Source organism: Athene noctua, chromosome 2, assembly GCF_965140245.1.
Source record: "Athene noctua chromosome 2, bAthNoc1.hap1.1, whole genome shotgun sequence".
NCBI classification, from domain to species: domain Eukaryota; kingdom Metazoa; phylum Chordata; class Aves; order Strigiformes; family Strigidae; genus Athene; species Athene noctua.
The window spans coordinates 138233857-138251579 of record NC_134038.1 but is presented as its reverse complement, the minus strand read 5'-3'; the positions used below and the strand labels follow the sequence as shown (position 1 = coordinate 138251579).

Genomic DNA, 17723 nt, shown 5'->3' with positions numbered 1-17723 from the left:
CTTTAGAAGATCTTTGTAAGGTATACTGGTCTAAAATTTAAGGTGGAAAATGCTTAGAAGCTAAAGATTATGGACAGGAGACTGATGTTACTTATTCTACTTGATTAGGCTTTGATTGTATTTGGGATAATAATTTTTAAACAGCCTCCAAAAAACCCTAGGCAAATTACCAGTAGATGCAAGCAAGTCTTTCTGCTTTAAAATCTTGAATGCTTGGATACTGAGTTATTTGATATTATACCATTTGACTTTTATCTTAGTTCTTCATATGCTACTGGTTTTGGCATCCATGTTTCTCTGTTTACTGAAAATCTTGCCCTGACAGCATTTTAGGGATTCAAGGAAATATGTGTCAAAAGACCAGAATATCTTTCAGTATCCTGTTTGGATGTGGTGTTGACAAAATTCTTGGAAGAATCTGTAGAATAACTCCTTTAGTTGGTTTAAGGAGTGTTGAATTTAGTTTTTTTGGAAGATCTGTATGAAAGCAATCAGCAATTAATGTGCTTTCTCCTAGTAAGTCTAATTCAATTTTTATGACTTTTCTAAAGAAGCAAAAGCTTCTAGTACTACTTATTTACAAGCATGAACTGTAAATGTGGCAATTGCAGCACGAAATATTTTGTGCTGATCTCAAGTGTTGTAAATCCACATTTTTTGCATTTGAGTATCTTCAGTTACTAAGTCTTTTTTCATAAGAATATTATCTTACTCTGATGTAGAGCAAAGCAGTTCCACTGATGTCATTCTAGCCTTGTAGAGGAAGTAACTCAGATTAGAGTAGGACTTCTTAAAACTAATCAATACTGGCATTAATGGAGTGTCTATATTAAGGTCTTTTCTATGTAACTGTCAGTGTTAACTGAACACATTCCTACTGTGACTTCACTATTTTCCCCCCAAAATACCTACTGTATCCCTGTATAGTATCACCTAGTAAGTGTATAAATAGATACATCAGCATAAAAATGGTTAGATGGGTTTTATGTAAACTAGTCTTTTTGCTTGAAGTGGACACTTACTTGCTGCTGCCTCCAGTCCTTAGGCTTTACACAGCACTGAAAGGTTTATTTAGTGGATTGTGTCATCTTCGAGCAAAACCATTGGCAGAAATTATGGACTATTTGGAACTAAAATGTTGCCCAAGTTGCATAATAATAGCCTCTTCCAGGGGATAAAGATGAGGAAAATGGGATGGGATTTTTGTGGGTTTGTTACTCAACCTTGTTAATTTCAGTAACTGGCTCCTGTGGTATATATAGGACTAGGTAAGAGTCAGAAAAAAGACTTTCATCCTTTAACTTTTACCATGTATGGACAAAATCAAATAGGAGAGGATGAACTCATTCAGTTCTAACATCCTAAGCATATTTAACAGAAGGGTCAATTTCGTTCACTTAACTGGAAGTCAAATTTTTGGTTTAGCTAGCTGTGCATATACTTTGCAGGTGAACTCTATGTATTTTAAGATACAAATTTATTTGCTTTCTGGTTTCTAAAAAATTAGAGTTTTAAGCCATTTGAATAGTGAGACAAATCACAATGCAATCTGAAGTAATGTATTCCTAACAATAATAAAATCAGAGTTTAAAATCTGAATGAATAAGCAAGGAGTACTTAAATAGACTGTGCTTCTAGCCAACAGCAATATCAAATTTAGGGGAAAACCTGTGGTTAGGTACAATTCATATGTTTGGCTACTCTTGAAAATCAAAATTCAAAGCTAAGCAAAATAATTTTTTGGTTTTGGTTTTAGAAATAGGATTTCGAATTGTTGAATTCAGTCACTTAAATCTTGGTTTAGGCCAGTCTGAGAATTTTGTATTTAGGGTTGTAAATTTCAGTGAGAATTATGACTAAATACTGATGTTCAGAGCAGCAGCTGACCAACTCTATAAAGTGGCAACACAAGCCTAGGGTTTATGGAATTACCTTCAATACCACATGAGTGCACAGAGGGCAGGTATCCTATACCTACAGCTCCCTTGGCTTTTGCTGAACTTCACGAGGTTAAGTGCAAGGTCCTGCACCTGTGTTGGGGCAATCCCTGATACCAGTACAGACTGAGGGATGAATAGATTGAGAGCAACCCTGTGGAGAAGCGCTTGGGGATACAGTGCAGTACACACTCATATCCCAGAAAGCCAACCGTATCCTGGGCTGCATCAAGAGAAGAGAGGCCAGTGGTCGAGGGAGGGGATTGTCTCCATCTACTTCACTTCCGTGAGACCCCACCTGCAGTGCTGTGTTCAGTAAGAGAGACATGGACCTGTTTTATGGACCTCTGGGTCCAGTGGAGGGCCATAAAAAAAGTCAAGAGTGCTGGAACACTGCTCCTTTAAAGAAAGGCTGAGAGAGCTGGGGTTCAGCCTTTTGAAGAGAAGATTCCAGGAAGACCTTCTTGCAGCCCTTCAGTATCTATAAGGGAGGCTTATAGGAAAGGTGAGAGAGGCTTTTTAGCAAGACTTGTAGTGACAGGATGAGGGGTGGCCACAACTAAAAGAGGGTCAGTTTAGATTGGACATAAAGAAGAAATCCTTCCCTGTGAGGGTGGTGAGACACTGGCACAGGTTGCCCAGAGAAGCTGTGGCTGCCCCCTCCCTGGCAGTGTTCCAGGCCAGGTTGGACGGGGCTTTGAGCAACCTGGGCTAGTGGAAGGTGTCCCTGCCCAGGGCAGGAGGGTGGAAATTCATGCTCTCTAAAGGTCCCTTCTGACTCAAACCATTCTGTGATTCTTCCTTTATAAACATCTCATAATGTTTTCATTTCCTTGCTTGTTGTCACTAGCATAGCTTCCTGTCTTTCCTGAGGTGTTTAAAATATTTTTTTGTTTTTATTTGGTGATATGGTGATATGAGTATGAAGAATCAAATTTAGATCATACTAGGTACAAAGTACATACTGGGAGAGTTGCTGAGCCACAGAGATCCTGGGGGCGCCGTCTGTGTGTGGGGTGGTTTTTTGGTGTGGGGTTTTTTTTTTTTAAGTAGCTAAAGCAGAAGATAAGGTGAGGGATAGAGAAGGAGAGGAAAAATGTGGAGAAGTGGAGTAGATTAGTGGCAAAGTTAGGATTAATAAAAAAAGTAATTTGAAAAGTACTACAATTTTAACTCCTTTTTTTCCCAGAAAAAGTAGATTTAAGAGTTTTACAAGCTCTCTGGTATTGATGCTGAAGAATTGAAGCTTACTGAGACTAAACCTTTTAGTTTATGCTTTGGAGAAGGAAATACTTCGATTAATGTGATTTAAAGGTCGTTCCAGAAGTCCAGTAATAGCCAATGAATTGAATAATTAACTACCCAATATCTTTGATTTCCAAAATGTTTTTGGACTACAGAACCTGGTGTGGACTTTAGTTTGAAACTAAATTCTAAAGCTGACTTACTGGATTTTAGAATAACTTTATGAATGTGATGCTTCTGGTCTCTTTGCCTGAGAACTTGTATGCAGCTTCCATATTACATGCAATGATGCTTATGTTTCTATCTGTAATATTAATAGTCACTATGTTGCTTTATTTCCTTAAATACCATTAACGTATTCTTTGTCTGTTCTGCAGTGAATGAGTGGATTCAAAATGGCTTTTACTGGTAGCTTTCTCGTATTCCACTGTAGTATAAATGTAACAGGAGTGTCTAGGATGTCTCTGTTTTGAAGGATTTGAACTGTGCCGGCAGAGGGCATACCCTTCTTCCATAATAAGAAACATTCTGCTTCAGCACAAGGTTGTTGATGGATGCCTTCCTGTGGGTCTGCTGTAATTAAAATGCATACTAAATACCTAGCATTGCAGAGTTCTGTACAAAGGTGGTTCTACATTATTTGCTAATGACAGATGCATGATTTCTTTAGAATTTGTGTCTGTGGATATCCTCGCCAACAAGTGAGAAAGTACAAGGGAGTCAACTGTAGGATTCCAGTTTCTTCTGAATTCATGGTGCAAATGCTAACAGGGATTTATTATGCCTTGTAAGTAGTTTTTTTTAAATATGCGTACAAAATAAAGAAATGTCAGCTTAATTTCTACACTTGTTTAGGTGTGCTACCTTTTGAAATGTTTTATTTTTCTAGTGGACAGATGCTGTGTCTAGCCATAAGGTCCTCAGGAAGAGAACATAGTTCTCCAATTAATTGGCTGAAGTTACCTATGTCATATTGGGGAAGAGGTCTAGAACAGCATTTAATAGGTATAACTGCTGATGGGAAGAAAGAAGATCTTTAAAAAAACCTCCTCCTTCTAACTATTGTCTGCTGTCCACATTTTTGCATGCTTAGTTTTGACATCAGTTTAGTTAAGGGAAAAAGGTCTTATCATTTTTCCTTTGAAATGCTGATGTCCTCTCCCCTTTAACAGTCATGTTAATGTGTGAAGCTTTCTTATTAACTGAAATAATTAGAGACTAGTAACACAGGAACACTCAAAAGGTGGAGTAGTATTCAAACAGTCCTGTTTGAATTTCAGAATAAGTCTTGATCAATAACTAATTAAGTAATTTTAAAATTGCTCAGGGTGACCAATGAAAATAAAACTTTGTCTCCATAGACACTACTTCAGAACAAGTTCTCTCTGTAGCAGGCTTACTACTAATGAACACAAGCAGTTCAACTCCTCTAAATTGAACTCTCAAGGAGCACTAAATCTGTGAAGGTTATGTGACTAAGAAGGTTTGTCTATTGATATAGATGCTTATTATTATGTATGTATTTACCTTTGTAGTTATAATGGAGAATGGGATCTGGCTCGTAAAGCTATGGATGACATTTTGTATAGAGCACAGCTGGAACTGTATCCAGAACCTTTGCTGGTAGGTATTATATTCCAACATTTTTTGGGGTAGAATTTTAGTCTAGGAAATCTTTATTGTGAACACACGTGATGCAACATTGCACCAGGAACCTACATATCACAGGGTCTGTGTGGCTGTGTTCATGTGAATAGCTACATCTATAACTATACACACACACAGGTATTTTAATGTACTTAGTTACTTTGTCATCTTCCCTAGTGAACAAGCTATTTCAGCGAAACACTTCTAATTCTTGAAAGCTTAGATGATAGTCCAGAAGCATTCTGAAGTAATAGCCACATCTTTAAATTGGAAGCTTTGTTTTAGAAAGTGGCAAGTATTAGTTCTGAGAGGCAATTGCAAACAGCATTCTTTAACCTGTGCAAAAAGGTGTGCTTTTTGACCTTAAACTGGAGTTATACACAGTATTCTTCTTGGAGTAATAAGAATCCCCTGACAGAGTTCTAAGATTTGGATTCATGTTAAGAACTTGACTGTGTGCTTTCTCTTCTAGGTTGCTAATGCAATAAAAGCCTCACTGCCTAAGGGTGCCATGAAATCTAGTAAAGAAGGTACAAGATGCATTCAGGTTGAAATTACACCTACTTCATCCAGAATATCAAGAAACGCTGTGACTAGCATGTCTATCCGAGGGCATAGATGGAAAAGACATGGTAAGAAACACATTTTGCAGTGAATCCTCAACTTTTTACACGTGTTTAAAGTAATGTTGAAAACTTTGTTATTGCACACCTTCATTGCTAGTAAACAAGCAACAGTTTGGAGGTTTTTATTTTCTTGACTGGTGAATGGGAATCTTAATGTAGTTCACATGATGTGTATTCTTTATTTCGTTGTTTATTTCCATGTTTAAAAAAACCCAAACCAACACACAGAAACCCTTTTTGTTAAAGCTGTACAAAATTATTGATTTTTTTTTTTTTGAGAAACCAGTGTTCCTGTTTTCTTCTGAAAAGCAGTTTGTAGTACCTGAAACAAAGGTGTTAACAACTTTACTGCAAAACCTCATCTGTCTTAAATTACTTAAATAAAAATAGGATTTAAGGATAGGGGGATAAATTACTATGCTTTGGTGTTGGGGTTTAACCCTGGCTAGTAACTAAGCACCACACAGGCACTTAACTCCCCCTGCAGTGGCATGGGAAAGATAATTGGAAGGTTAGAAGTGAGAGAACTCCCGGGTTGAAATGAAGACAGTTTAATAGGGAAAGCAAAAGCTGTGCATGCAAGCAAAGCAAAACAAGGAATTCATTCACCACTTCCTGTCAGGAGGCAGGAGCTCAGCCATCTCCAGGAGAGCAGGGCTCCATCATGTGTAACAGCGACTTGGGAAGGCATACACCATCACTCTGAACATCTCCCCCTTCCTTCTTCTTCCCCCAGCTTTTTATTGCTGAGCATGACATCATACGGTATGGGATATCCCTTTGGTCATTTGGGGGTCAGCTGTCCCAGCTGTGTCCCTTCTCAACTTCTTGTGCTTCCCCCCCAGCCTCCTCACTGGTGGGGTGGTGAGAAGCAGAAAAGGCCATGACTGTGTGAGCACTACTCAGCAATAACTGAAACATCCCTGTATTATCAACACAGTTTCCAACACAATCCAAAACCAGCCCTGTTCTAGCTAACTCTATCCCAGCCAAAACCAGCACATTTGAGCAAACTATTATAAGGGCTTCCATCCACAAAGTAGAACACAGGTCTGGGCTGAGAAGTAGAAAAAGTGATGTTAAATGTATTGCAAAAGGAGAAACATTATATTCCACTTCTTCTACCATCTTCAGATGAGGAAAGAGCCAGCGGACCAGAGATGAAAATTGGCAATGGCTTGTTCTGCTAGGCTTGTAATTCTGATGACAGGCTGAGTGAGTGATATAAGAATGCTCTTCTAATAGGTTCAATAAAGATTTTGAAGTAGTGTCATAAAAAATTCTGTATGATATGTACTGTGTGAGCTTTTGTAGTATATGGACAGTTCAGGTAAAAAACTATTCCCAAGTTACTTGTCATAAAGGACCAAAAGGTAGTTCAGGTAAGTGTTGAGAAAAGTATAAAAACGCTGGTAGAAGATGACTTTAAAATAATGACAGAGCTTTCTGAGCAGTAGTAGTACACATTGGTAGTGATAGTACCAATAGTAAGCTGTCAGAGGGAGTGAGGGACAAAGAAAGGTAAAATAACCAAACTTCTTTTCAGTTGATTAAAAACTGTTTAAAACTGTCAAAGCTGAGGAGCAAAGCATTAGTGTCTTTAACTTGAGTGAGGTCCAGCAGCAAGTCATTACTGAAATCTCAAGACTGCTAAGGACCATTTTAGTCTTTATTATTTATTTTCCTTTCTTCAGGCTTACAGTTGTTAAGCAGGGATTATTGACCAGGTTCAAGAAAACTGTATGATAGCTCACCTTTTAAATGGACAAATGACCTCTGAAGCTGGCAATTTTGTTAGCTATTACTTTTGAGTAGTTCTGATTCTTGTTCAAATGAGGTGGTGCAGGGGAACACAGATTAAGGATACCAAGTGCTGGTTCATTCAGAGGAATTGGAAGTGTATTAAAATAAAGATTCCCTTTGTCTGTGCATTTACAGAATAAAAATAGTAAAAAGGTTACAGAACCAGTGTTGGAACCATCCTCGTAAGAATGCATTTTTTTCAGCAAATTTAGAAATCTAGAAGTTTTTTAAATTATTGCCTTCTTGCAGGGGGCGATGCTTGGTGAAGTTCAAGGAAAAATGGGTGGGGCAAGTGTGCTGTGCAGCAGACAGCAGTAAGGTGAAAGGGAAATGAGAGTTTTAGTAGGACTGAAAGAAATGAGCTGAATGCTGTTGTTTTATGGGAGTTTTATGAAACAGGACAACTTGAGAGAAGCAGTGATAATCTAGTATGACTCAAGTGAGGAGTAGTCAGTGTTTAGGGATGAGAATTGAAAGATTAAGGACTTTTACAAAAAAGCTGTTGTCAACATTTTGTTTGGGTTATTGGGAAAACTTTGGATTTGCCTTGATGGTACAGGATTTAATGAAGAATAAAATCACTTGGTGTAGGGTGGGGTTGGAAGGAAACTTGTGTGGCAGGTTTTGGGAGTAATTGTAAATTTGAAAGCTCTGTGAACATTACGCTAATTTAAAGGCTAAAACTGAGTCTATGGTATCTTTGACTGTGATTGTTTTGTTTTAAATGGTGTTCCATGCATAGATTGCTTCAGCTAATCACAACATTTTCATTTTAAAATAGTAACAAAATTTTTGTTTGTGAACTGAAAAGCCTTTTTAAAGTCAGAGTGGATGCTCTCCTGATTTCAAAATTCCTAATAACATAATTCAGTGCCCCACAATTCCTGATGAAAGAAGGATGTGGAATAGATCTTCAGAGTCAGCATGCAGAAAGAATAATGAGGCTTGTGCTTACAGGTGCCTGTTTGAATTAAAATAAATACTAGAGTTGGTAGAAATCAGATGACAAAACTTGTTACCTCCTGACCATTATTTTCTCTCCCACAGAGTAAGGGGAAGAAATATATTTGGATGTTTTCTTTTTGTGCTTCAGTATAATAAAAATGAGTTGTACAAATGGATTAGGAAGCTAGAGGGGACAGCTGAGAGGTAGTCTGATCTTACACATTACATGAACCAGAAGACCTGATGAAGCAAAGTATCCCTTGAGGAAGGAAGGGCAGCTTGTTCTTTGTGTGAAATAAATAAAAGAATTACAGCCAATCACATTTCCAGATGAGAAGCATGGGTGCTTTCTTTATCTTTTAAAAAATCCAGTTTACTATAAACGTTTTCAGACTTTAGATCTGGCGAGCCTTTGCTAGATTTCTAGATTGAAGTCAGTTTTGAAAAAAGGTCAATTCAACATTTAATCTTGTGGTGCCTAGCCCTATATCTTGTTCATTAGAGCTGTTACTTAGACTTTTTTAAAAATCATATTGTGAATTTGGACTTCTAAGGTAGGTACTTTGGAGGTATTAAAGGTGAAGCTTATTTGCAAAGTGGATCAGTTGATACTAGCCACCACTTACCAACAAATTATTTAGTGCTATTAAACTGGGTTGCCTATAAATCATAAAACTTAAAAAAGGAGAGCATTAGCTCCTCTATCTAGCATTAGATTTTTGTACTGTTTGTGTTTTAAAAACAAGCCTTGAGTGTCATCTCCATTTCCATTCACAAATAGAGGAAAGCCAGAAAAATCGCACAGCGTGTAAGGGATGTAAACACCTAAATAAATGGTTATTTATGGAAGTTAGGAAAAAAAACAAAGCAAGCCCTAGCAGCACTTCCCTTACCAATGTAAAAATCTGCCAACTGCCCTATAAAAGCATTGGTCAGGAAAAACTGTATGTAGAAGTAATACGTGTAGAGAAATACTCTGATGTATCAGACTGAGTAAGAAGAGCTGAGCAGATGTTGGTAAGATACATAACACAAAAAACAAGACATCAACTAGAGAAGGACAGGATGTTATTTTTTTTCCCCCATTTCAGAAAACAATTTCCGTGTAGTACACAAGGTTTAGAAAAATTAATATTATCTGTGGAGAAAATCTTCTTACTTTTTGAAACAGCATTAATTCCTGAAGTAGTTACAACTTTTAGGAATCTGGAATGAATGTTAATTTTGAGATATAAGCTTGATGTTTTGTGAGTAATTCAAAATGCTACTGTTGTGCAGGAAATGTGGTTTGAGCTTGTGGTGGTTAAAGTTGAATTACAATCCCAGGTGGGCAGTTTGCCTGTGCAGTCTGAAGTAGATGATGTAGGCAACTGTAATAGGAACATAGACTATGATTGAAATATCTTCTGAATTAATTCTTAGCAGCTAGTAATCATGAAATGCATTTATCAGGGTTGGTTGTACTACTCAGAGAATTCAGAAATATGACTCCAAGTGCATTTTACTTCAGCTGCTGTGGGCATATTTGTATTAATTTTCAAACTGACAATTGTTCCGTTTGTCTCTACACTGTTTAGCACATCCTCTGTGTTCTCATTTGCTGCATTGCCTTCTGCACTGGGTATTAATATCTCTTTCTCAAAGTATAGACTCCCAGAGTTGTCCAGCTTGAAGTAGTGTTATCTTCAAAACCAAGCACTATGAAGCTGAAGGTTTGTTTTAGGTGTTCTTAACAGTTTTAAAATAAGGAGGGGATGCTACCATGAAAGACGTTGATTATGTAGTCTTATCTCTGCCACGAGACTGTAGATAGTATGGTAGACAGCGTTAATAGGACTTGAGATACCCAGTATACCATTTTTTCATTAATTTTGTCCTGTACTTCAGTGTTAAACTCAGAAAAAGGTATATTCTTTCATTAGAAGCCATTAATAGCACTAAACTAGAAGACTAGACATAATTATGCTGAGTAAAACTCAAGTTTTTTGTTGTTCTCCAGTTCACTGTGGTAATGGCTACACAGCTGTGGGAATGCAGCAATGATGGGTAAAATACTGATATCACAGTAGGGTATTACATTTAGAAATACACACTATCAAACAGCAATAACCAAGTGTTGCTATTACCCAAAATCTGTAACAGAAAAGTTGTTCTCCTGTTCCTCTGATTTCTGTTGTGCACTCTGAGTCTCCTTTCTTTGGAGCTGGATGCTGTTAATTACTGCTTTTCTGCCCTTGGTGGGGAAGGGGTTGATAGTAAGCTCTGTTCTGCCCTCTCCTCTCCCTGGTGTCCTGGCTCTAAATGAAGTTTCTAGTAGAATTGACTTGTGCATATGGAGATTAGTGGATCCTGGAAAGAAGTTCTGCTGAAATAAGGTGCCTGTAGCTGCACTGATGGAGTAGCAGGAAGGAATTTCAAGATTGCTGTAGGAGAGGCACAGGTACCTCACCCTAGTAAAATAAGAGCAATGAGGCCAAGCAGAGCATTGATCTTCTCACTAACCTTTCTACTACTATGTTTTTAGAAGAAAGGCTCTATTTGGTGGTGGTATTAATACCATTATTGTTGTTTATTGTTTTTATTACTATTGCAGTTCACAGCGCTTGGTTGTTACTTTTCTTACTGACAATAGAATACTTTTGTAGAAAGTGCTGTTAGAATTGTTTCCAAGTGTTACTCCTTCTAACTTGAGTTTCCTGCTAAATATCAGGAAGTTAGTGGCTAATAGGAGCAGTTGTTAATGACATTTCCTTTAGCTAGTACAACTTGTTAAATAAGATATTTTCATTGACTAGTTAGAAAAAAACATGATACTTCACATTTGCAGGTAAAATGAGGGATAGTTAACCTTCTAGCTCTGAGACTTAATTTATTGTTGTGATAATTGCAGACAGCACAAATGCTAATGAAAAGCAAAGCACTGTAGCCTGCTTGAGCTAGAAGTACCCTGTATCTGCACAAAGCCCTCAGTATGGGAAGAGAGGATCCCCTCTAGCTAAAAATAGAGCTGCTGCTGTAAAAAATCATCTCATCATAAATTTCTCTGGTTTTGGACTTCATACTGTCAGTTAAATGTCTGTAGTGCTAACTACTGTCGTGTGCAGTAGCAAACGGGCAGTATAGTCTGAGTGGTCCTTACTTAATCCTCAGGTCTGAAAGAGCTGTACGGGGATTTGCAGAATCACAGAATGGTTTGGGTTGGAAGGGACCTTAAAGATCATCTAGTTCCAGCCTCCCTGCCATGGGCAGGGACACCTTCCACTAGCCCAGGTTGCTCAAAGCCCTGTCCAACCTGTCCCTGAACACTGCCAGGGAGAGGGCAGCCACAACAGAATCACAGAATCATCTAGGTTGGAATAGACCTTGAAGATCACCTAGTCCAACCCTTAATGTAACACTGACAGTTCTCAACTACACCATATCCTTAAACACCGTGTCAGCCTCTCTGGGCAACCTGTTCCAGTGCCTCACCATCCTCATAGTAAAGAATTTCTTTCTTATATCTAATCTAAATCTGCCCTCTTTCAGTTTAAAACTGTTACCCCTTGTCCTATCACTACCCTCCCTGATGCAGAGTCCCTCCTCATCTCTCCTGTAGCCCCCTTTAAGTACTGGAAGGATGCTGTAAGGTCTCTCTGGAGCTTTCTCTTCTCCAGGCTGAACAGCCCCAACTCTCTCAGCCTGTCCTCACAGGGGAGGTGCTCCAGCCTCACAGTCATCTGGATAGAGTGGTTCATCTATCAAATCCAGATCTTGCCAACTTAGAGAGAAGGATGTCATGTGGGACAGTGTCAAATGCTTTGCACAAGTCCAGGTAGATGACATCAGTTGCTCTTCCCTTATCCACCAATGCTGTAACCCTGTTGTAGAAGGCCATGAAATTCATCAGGCATTATTTTCCCTTAGTGAAGCCATGTAGGCTGTCACCAGTCCTTATTTTTCATGTGCCCTAGCATAGTTTCCAGGAAGATCTGCTCCATGATCTTGCCAGGCACAAAGATGAGATCTATTGGCCTGTAGTTCCTCAGGTCTTCCTTTTTGTTCCTTCTTGAAAATGGGAGTTAGGTTTTTCTTTTTCCAGTCAGCAGGAACTTCACCAGACTTCTGTAATTTCTTAAATATGATGGACAGTTGTTTAGCATCTTCACCTACCAGTTCCCTCAGGACCCACGGATGCATCTCATCAGGTCCCATGGACTTGTGCACCTTCAGGTTCCTTAGGTGGTCTCAAACCTGATCATCTCCTACAGTGGGTGGTTCTTCATTCTCCCAGTCCCTGCCTTTGCCTTCTGTGCCTTGGGCAGTGTGGCTGGAGCACTTGCTGGTGAAGACTGAGGCCGAAAAATTGAGCTGTGCTTTTTAGAGCATTTTTAGTCTTTTTCAAGTTTGTGGCTGTAGTGTTTGCATATAGTATACATATAAAACATATACAGAAAATATAACAATGTAGCATATTGTGTAGTTCTTCCTCTTCACTTGTATTTCTGTGGTATACATCTTCATGGAGGATGTACCATGACTATCCATAACTGATGGCTTCTCTTTTTCTTCTCCAGGTCATCTAAATGCATTTTTGTCGTAGAGCTAATGCCGATAAAGCAATTCTGAATACTTTTAAAAAGACCTTCAAATAATGAGAATACTTCAAACACTGAAGCTGACAGATCACTAGGATTGTAACTTGTTAATTCATATGCTTATAATTTCTATAAAGTTTTCAATTCCTGTTTTTCTTCTCACTTTTTTGCCTCTCGAGTTCATACTTCTGAAACGTGTCTTTATCTAATGTAGACCAGCATCTTTTGAGTCGGGATTTGTTTTACCAGGACATTGTAGGAACTATTGCTTTCTTATCACTAAATATTATTAAATTTCTTGTGCTTACACACAACCATCATTCTCACATTTTGCGTAGCAGTGGAGTATTCTGTTTCCTTGGGAATTTTTGGCTATGTCTGCAGAAACCTTTGTCTGTTTTGAAATAATTGTTTGGCCAGCACTTGTATATCTGCTGTTGATGACTTACCTTGCTGATGAAAAGAAGTAGTCTTAGAACCAAGCTGCATTGTTTTTTGCCTTAATTTCTTTTTTTTTCCCCCAGTGCTACAGAAAGTTGTGGTGCTTTCTGTCCTCCAGCTTAATGCCTGTTTTCTCAACTGTACTTATTTGTCACACAAGTCAGTTACTAAGTTTATTGCAAACTAACTTACTTGTAAGCTCACATAAAAAGCTTAAAAAGACTGAGGAGATCAACATTTATATTATTAGTAGGTGGCAAAAACTGCAGTAAAACTCCATAGGTTTTATCTGAATAAGTTGGTTTTAGTACTGGAGAATTTTCCTACTTGTAAACATCTTTCTGGTTGAAAATAGTTTTTTGAAATGAGGAAAGAAGATAGAAGTCAAAGTGTGCTTGAGTTGGCTTTGTTGTTTCACTATTAGTTCTCAGGCTGGGCACCGTGCAGCATCATGACATTGTACATGTAGAGTTTCTGGTCTTATGTGATAACACATGAAGTTAATATGTCATTTCATTATAAAAAGAACTTTCACTTTAGCATGGTGATACAGAGAATCTAATCATAGAAGTGAATTATGGAGAGTTCTTTGATTTTTTTTTTTTTTTATTATCTCTGAATGTTTGTTTCATGATCCTTGGAAAATTCAATTGTGAAAGATCAAGCATGGGGCTTTCCAGTATGTGGATGCAGGCCAATAATTGGAAGATTGAAGCCTGCAATGTAGAAAAGGCAAAATTCCATACTCGCTGATGTTGCTAGTTAACAACAAGTTAATATGTGAACATCTGCTTTAATTTATAATGCTTTAGTCATCTGTATCTGTTGGCTTTTGTTTCATGTTTTGTTTCAGACATTTTTTGTTTTGTGTTTTTTTTTTTTTTCTTATCCATCTTTAATTCTAGAACAACCAGAGAATGGTAATGATGCTACTGAATTGGGCAACTTTGTCATACCCGAGATTAGTGTCACAAGTGTGGCTGGAGAGAGGACCGGGAATGGGGAAAAGAGCAGAGCACTAGCAGAGAATGATGTTCAGCATTTACAGGGAGTACAGGAAACAGCTACAGATCCTAGAACTGACAGCAAAGGCATGCCAGAAATCAGGAGGCAAAAATCTGTAAGAAAAATGATGGAGGATGGAATAAACTCATCTGGCAGAGTGCAGTTTTAGCAGAGCACTTGTAGCTGCACTCTAAGGTACCACTGTTGATTGAAAGGGTCACTGCTGCATGTTTGGAGAATTAAAAGTATGCAGTTAATATATTTGCATGTGTAATAACACAAATGCATGTATTGCACACAGCTTCGTCTGTGCCACAGACAATGACGACACAAAAGTAGATATGTTTAATCTGAAGAAAATACATTGTGAGACTCAACATACCTTTGAGTTTATTAAGCATATTTATTGGGTTTACAAAATTCAGTGATCAATGGTGTGAAGAATCCATCAAAATGGATGTGAAAAGTATCTCACTGTGTACCTCAGATTTCCCAGATTCCACCGTTCACGGTATACGGGAGATCTCCTGTTGTGCTTGAGTTTCCAACTCATGCCACCAGACCTATGATGCAGAAGGTGACCTTTCAGTCCTGAAGCATTCTTGGGATGCTAAAGGTGCAGGTGCCATATTGGGTGTCCTGGGGCATTGATCACACACCTTTATAATTAACAAGCTTTGCAAAATCATATATTGGAGCACTTGCTCGAAATAAGATTTAGATTTTTTTTTTTTTTTTGTTCTGTGTGGTATTTTCTAATCTGTAAGGTTCTAATCTCCTGCATGAATTAACAAGACTGCTTTTTATTTTCCCCTCCAAAATCACTACAAAATGAGATTGTGGGCATGCTTTTTGATCTAGTTAATGCAGCATTACTTGCTGTAACTTTATATCCTAATGAACCTTAATTCCAAATTGTAATGGAATAGGTAAGTGTTTTGTCTTCTGTTTTCTGTTCTGTTGCTGTATGGCTTCATGCTTGTATATATCGAAATCTAGCAATACATAAAATCAATAAATGGGATTAAGGTAATTGCTAATTCTTTATTTCTCTTTCTACCATGCAGGTAATGCTGATTTAGCAATTCAAGAAGAACTTATAGAAGTATCTGAAACTGATGAAGGGTTTTACTCTAGGGCTACTTCTAGTACAAGTCAGTCTGCTCTATCTAACAGCAGCAACACGAGCAGTAAGAATCTTTTAGGGAAGAGCCAACGCAGGTCTGGAGGAAGCAAAGCTGGAGGAAAAGAAAAAGAAGGAGAAACCTGCAGAGAACACTTGTCACGAAAACAAACTCAGAGAGCCATGAGTGAGAATCTAGAGCTTGTCTCTCTGAAGAGACTGACACTGACAACTAGCCAGTCCCTGCCTAAGCCTGGCAGCCATAGTCTGGCCAGAACAACCACTACTGTGTTTAGTAAATCATTTGAACAGGTCAGTGGTGTCACAGTTCCAAATAATCGTGGTGGTGTATCTGGTACAGAGGCAAACAGGTTTTCAGCTTGCAGTCTTCAGGAGGAAAAACTGATGTATGGAACAGAAAGAACAGATCTTCCAATTTTAAGCAAACAACCTAATCAGCAGCGACCTCCCAGTATTAGCATAACTTTGTCAACAGATTGATATTGAAATGGCAAGTATGAAAAATAAGATATTGAGTTTATGCTGATATTGGTACATTATGCTCCTTAATATACAGTATGTTGCTTTCTTATCAAGCCCATAAATTCTTATTCGGCTCACGTTTGATGGTAATAGTGGATAGATAACAGTTGTAATTGTTTCGCATCAACTTCTAGTAGCTTGGAAAGTTCCTCTTTGTCTTGCTGTATTTATACACCTAATTGATTTTGAAGTTTACAGCTTCACTAGTCTAACGGGCATTGATTCGGTTGGTTAGTCGCTGACCAAATGGGAGCAAATAGAGCCACTGCCCCAGATTCTGCTTTTTCACTACCATTTGATATAGGCAAAACTGCAAGTGCTTGTTTTATTTAACAGGAGTCTTGCAGTATAGTATGGGCATGAAATTTTGGAACAGCATTGTAAGAAGAACCATTCTCTTATGTTAACCTTACATGTAAGCACAGCTTTCTCATGGAAAAAAACTAGAAGCATCAGTTCAGTGTTTGACACTATGGTGGGTTTTGTAATGGTAGTTAGTACATGTTGGGATGTTCATACTTTTTTATGCCTACATGAGTCTGAATTATAGATGCATTTTGGTTTTTCTGTATGTCTTTGAACCAGGGCCAAAAGTCATACAGAAGCAGTACTTGTGGATGGGAGTTCTTACAAGTTGCTATAGTAGTCACTCTTCAGACTTATAAATTGTGTGACAGAATCTGTCTGTCTTTCAGATTCTTAAATATTAGGCACAAAGCTACTCACTGAAAAGTCGTTGTCATCAGTATTTTTATTATTTTTGGGGAAGAGATGTGCTTATGTCGTGATGTTATGTAGGAAATAAGGTATGAACCTCTTGCACTGACTCAAGCAAATCAGGAATGTGTTTAACGTGAACTTGTTACTTGAGACTAAGAATATTACCAAAGGATGTGTACTTTCAGTAACTTGCAAGCACAAAGGGAAATTATAATGTAAATATAACTAGCACTGTAATTCCTAGTCTTTTATATCTATTATTTTTCTAGTTTGAAATTCTAAAGCAGCAGCCTGTTCAAGGTTACCTAACCTTTAACTTTCAGTTAGTTTGGTGACCTTGTTTAATACCAACTTCTAAAACATTAAGATTTTAATTAAAAATGGACATTAAAACTTATTATGCAAAAATTTGAAGAACAATAGCTGACAAAACCACTCCAGTAGCAGCGATTAGCTGATAAACAGATAATGTTTTGAGTGGAGACATAGGATGAAGGCCTAAGGCAGTCATTCCCAACTGTCCAGGTTTCTGCAGCTAGTGATCCTTTATTGTGAAGAACCCTGTAACAGAGCAAACACTAAAATTCTGGTAGACTTTCCTATTTGCCTGGACATAAGTTTAGATATCCTTCTTCGACCTAAACTGAAGCACAAGTAACTTTTAATCAGATAATTGCTATAAACATGATTAACATTAATAAGCTGGTTAATTAACGTAAAGAGATCAGGAGACATAGTTAATAGGGACAAGTAAGTTGTATAATTCTACTTCTAAGACTGCAGACTAGGTGTGTACGTATCTTAATACTCACCAAAGTATATGGAATAGCTGCATTAGTCTGTAGGTGTCTGTCTTCACCTAAGAGCCTGAGTTTAAATGGATGTGCCACACTTTTTTCATCCTTCAGTTTGTTGCGTGAAACTGTTCTATTCTAATAATGCAGTATTTTACCTTTTTATAGTAAAGTGTTTTCTTAATTGTACATGAAAACTTACATTCCTAATGTATAAACTACAAGTTTGTCCTGTTTAGTGTTTAATACTTTGGCCAGTGAAATAAACTAGTTCTTTGAAGTCGTATGGTTTTGTAAATACATTGTACAGCTGAAAA

General features: G+C 37.8%; 1 protein-coding gene across 7 annotated transcripts in view; it reads left to right on the top strand.

The window, feature by feature from the left end:
• HYCC1 (hyccin PI4KA lipid kinase complex subunit 1) overlaps positions 1-17723 on the top strand; it is a 51055-nt gene that overhangs the window by 31269 nt on the left and 2063 nt on the right. For 4 of the 7 annotated variants that reach the window (XM_074900411.1, XM_074900407.1, XM_074900409.1 and 1 more), the window contains 4 exons: positions 3853-3969; positions 4718-4805; positions 5302-5461; positions 15294-17686. In XM_074900411.1, coding sequence (XP_074756512.1) covers positions 3853-3969; positions 4718-4805; positions 5302-5461; positions 15294-15850 — 922 coding nt within the window. In that variant the 3' untranslated portion in view covers positions 15851-17686. Of the gene's footprint in view, positions 1-3852; positions 3970-4717; positions 4806-5301; positions 5462-14126; positions 14422-15293; positions 17687-17723 lie in introns of those variants that run through there. The other 3 variants (XM_074900413.1, XM_074900412.1, XM_074900410.1) reach the window with 3 other exon arrangements.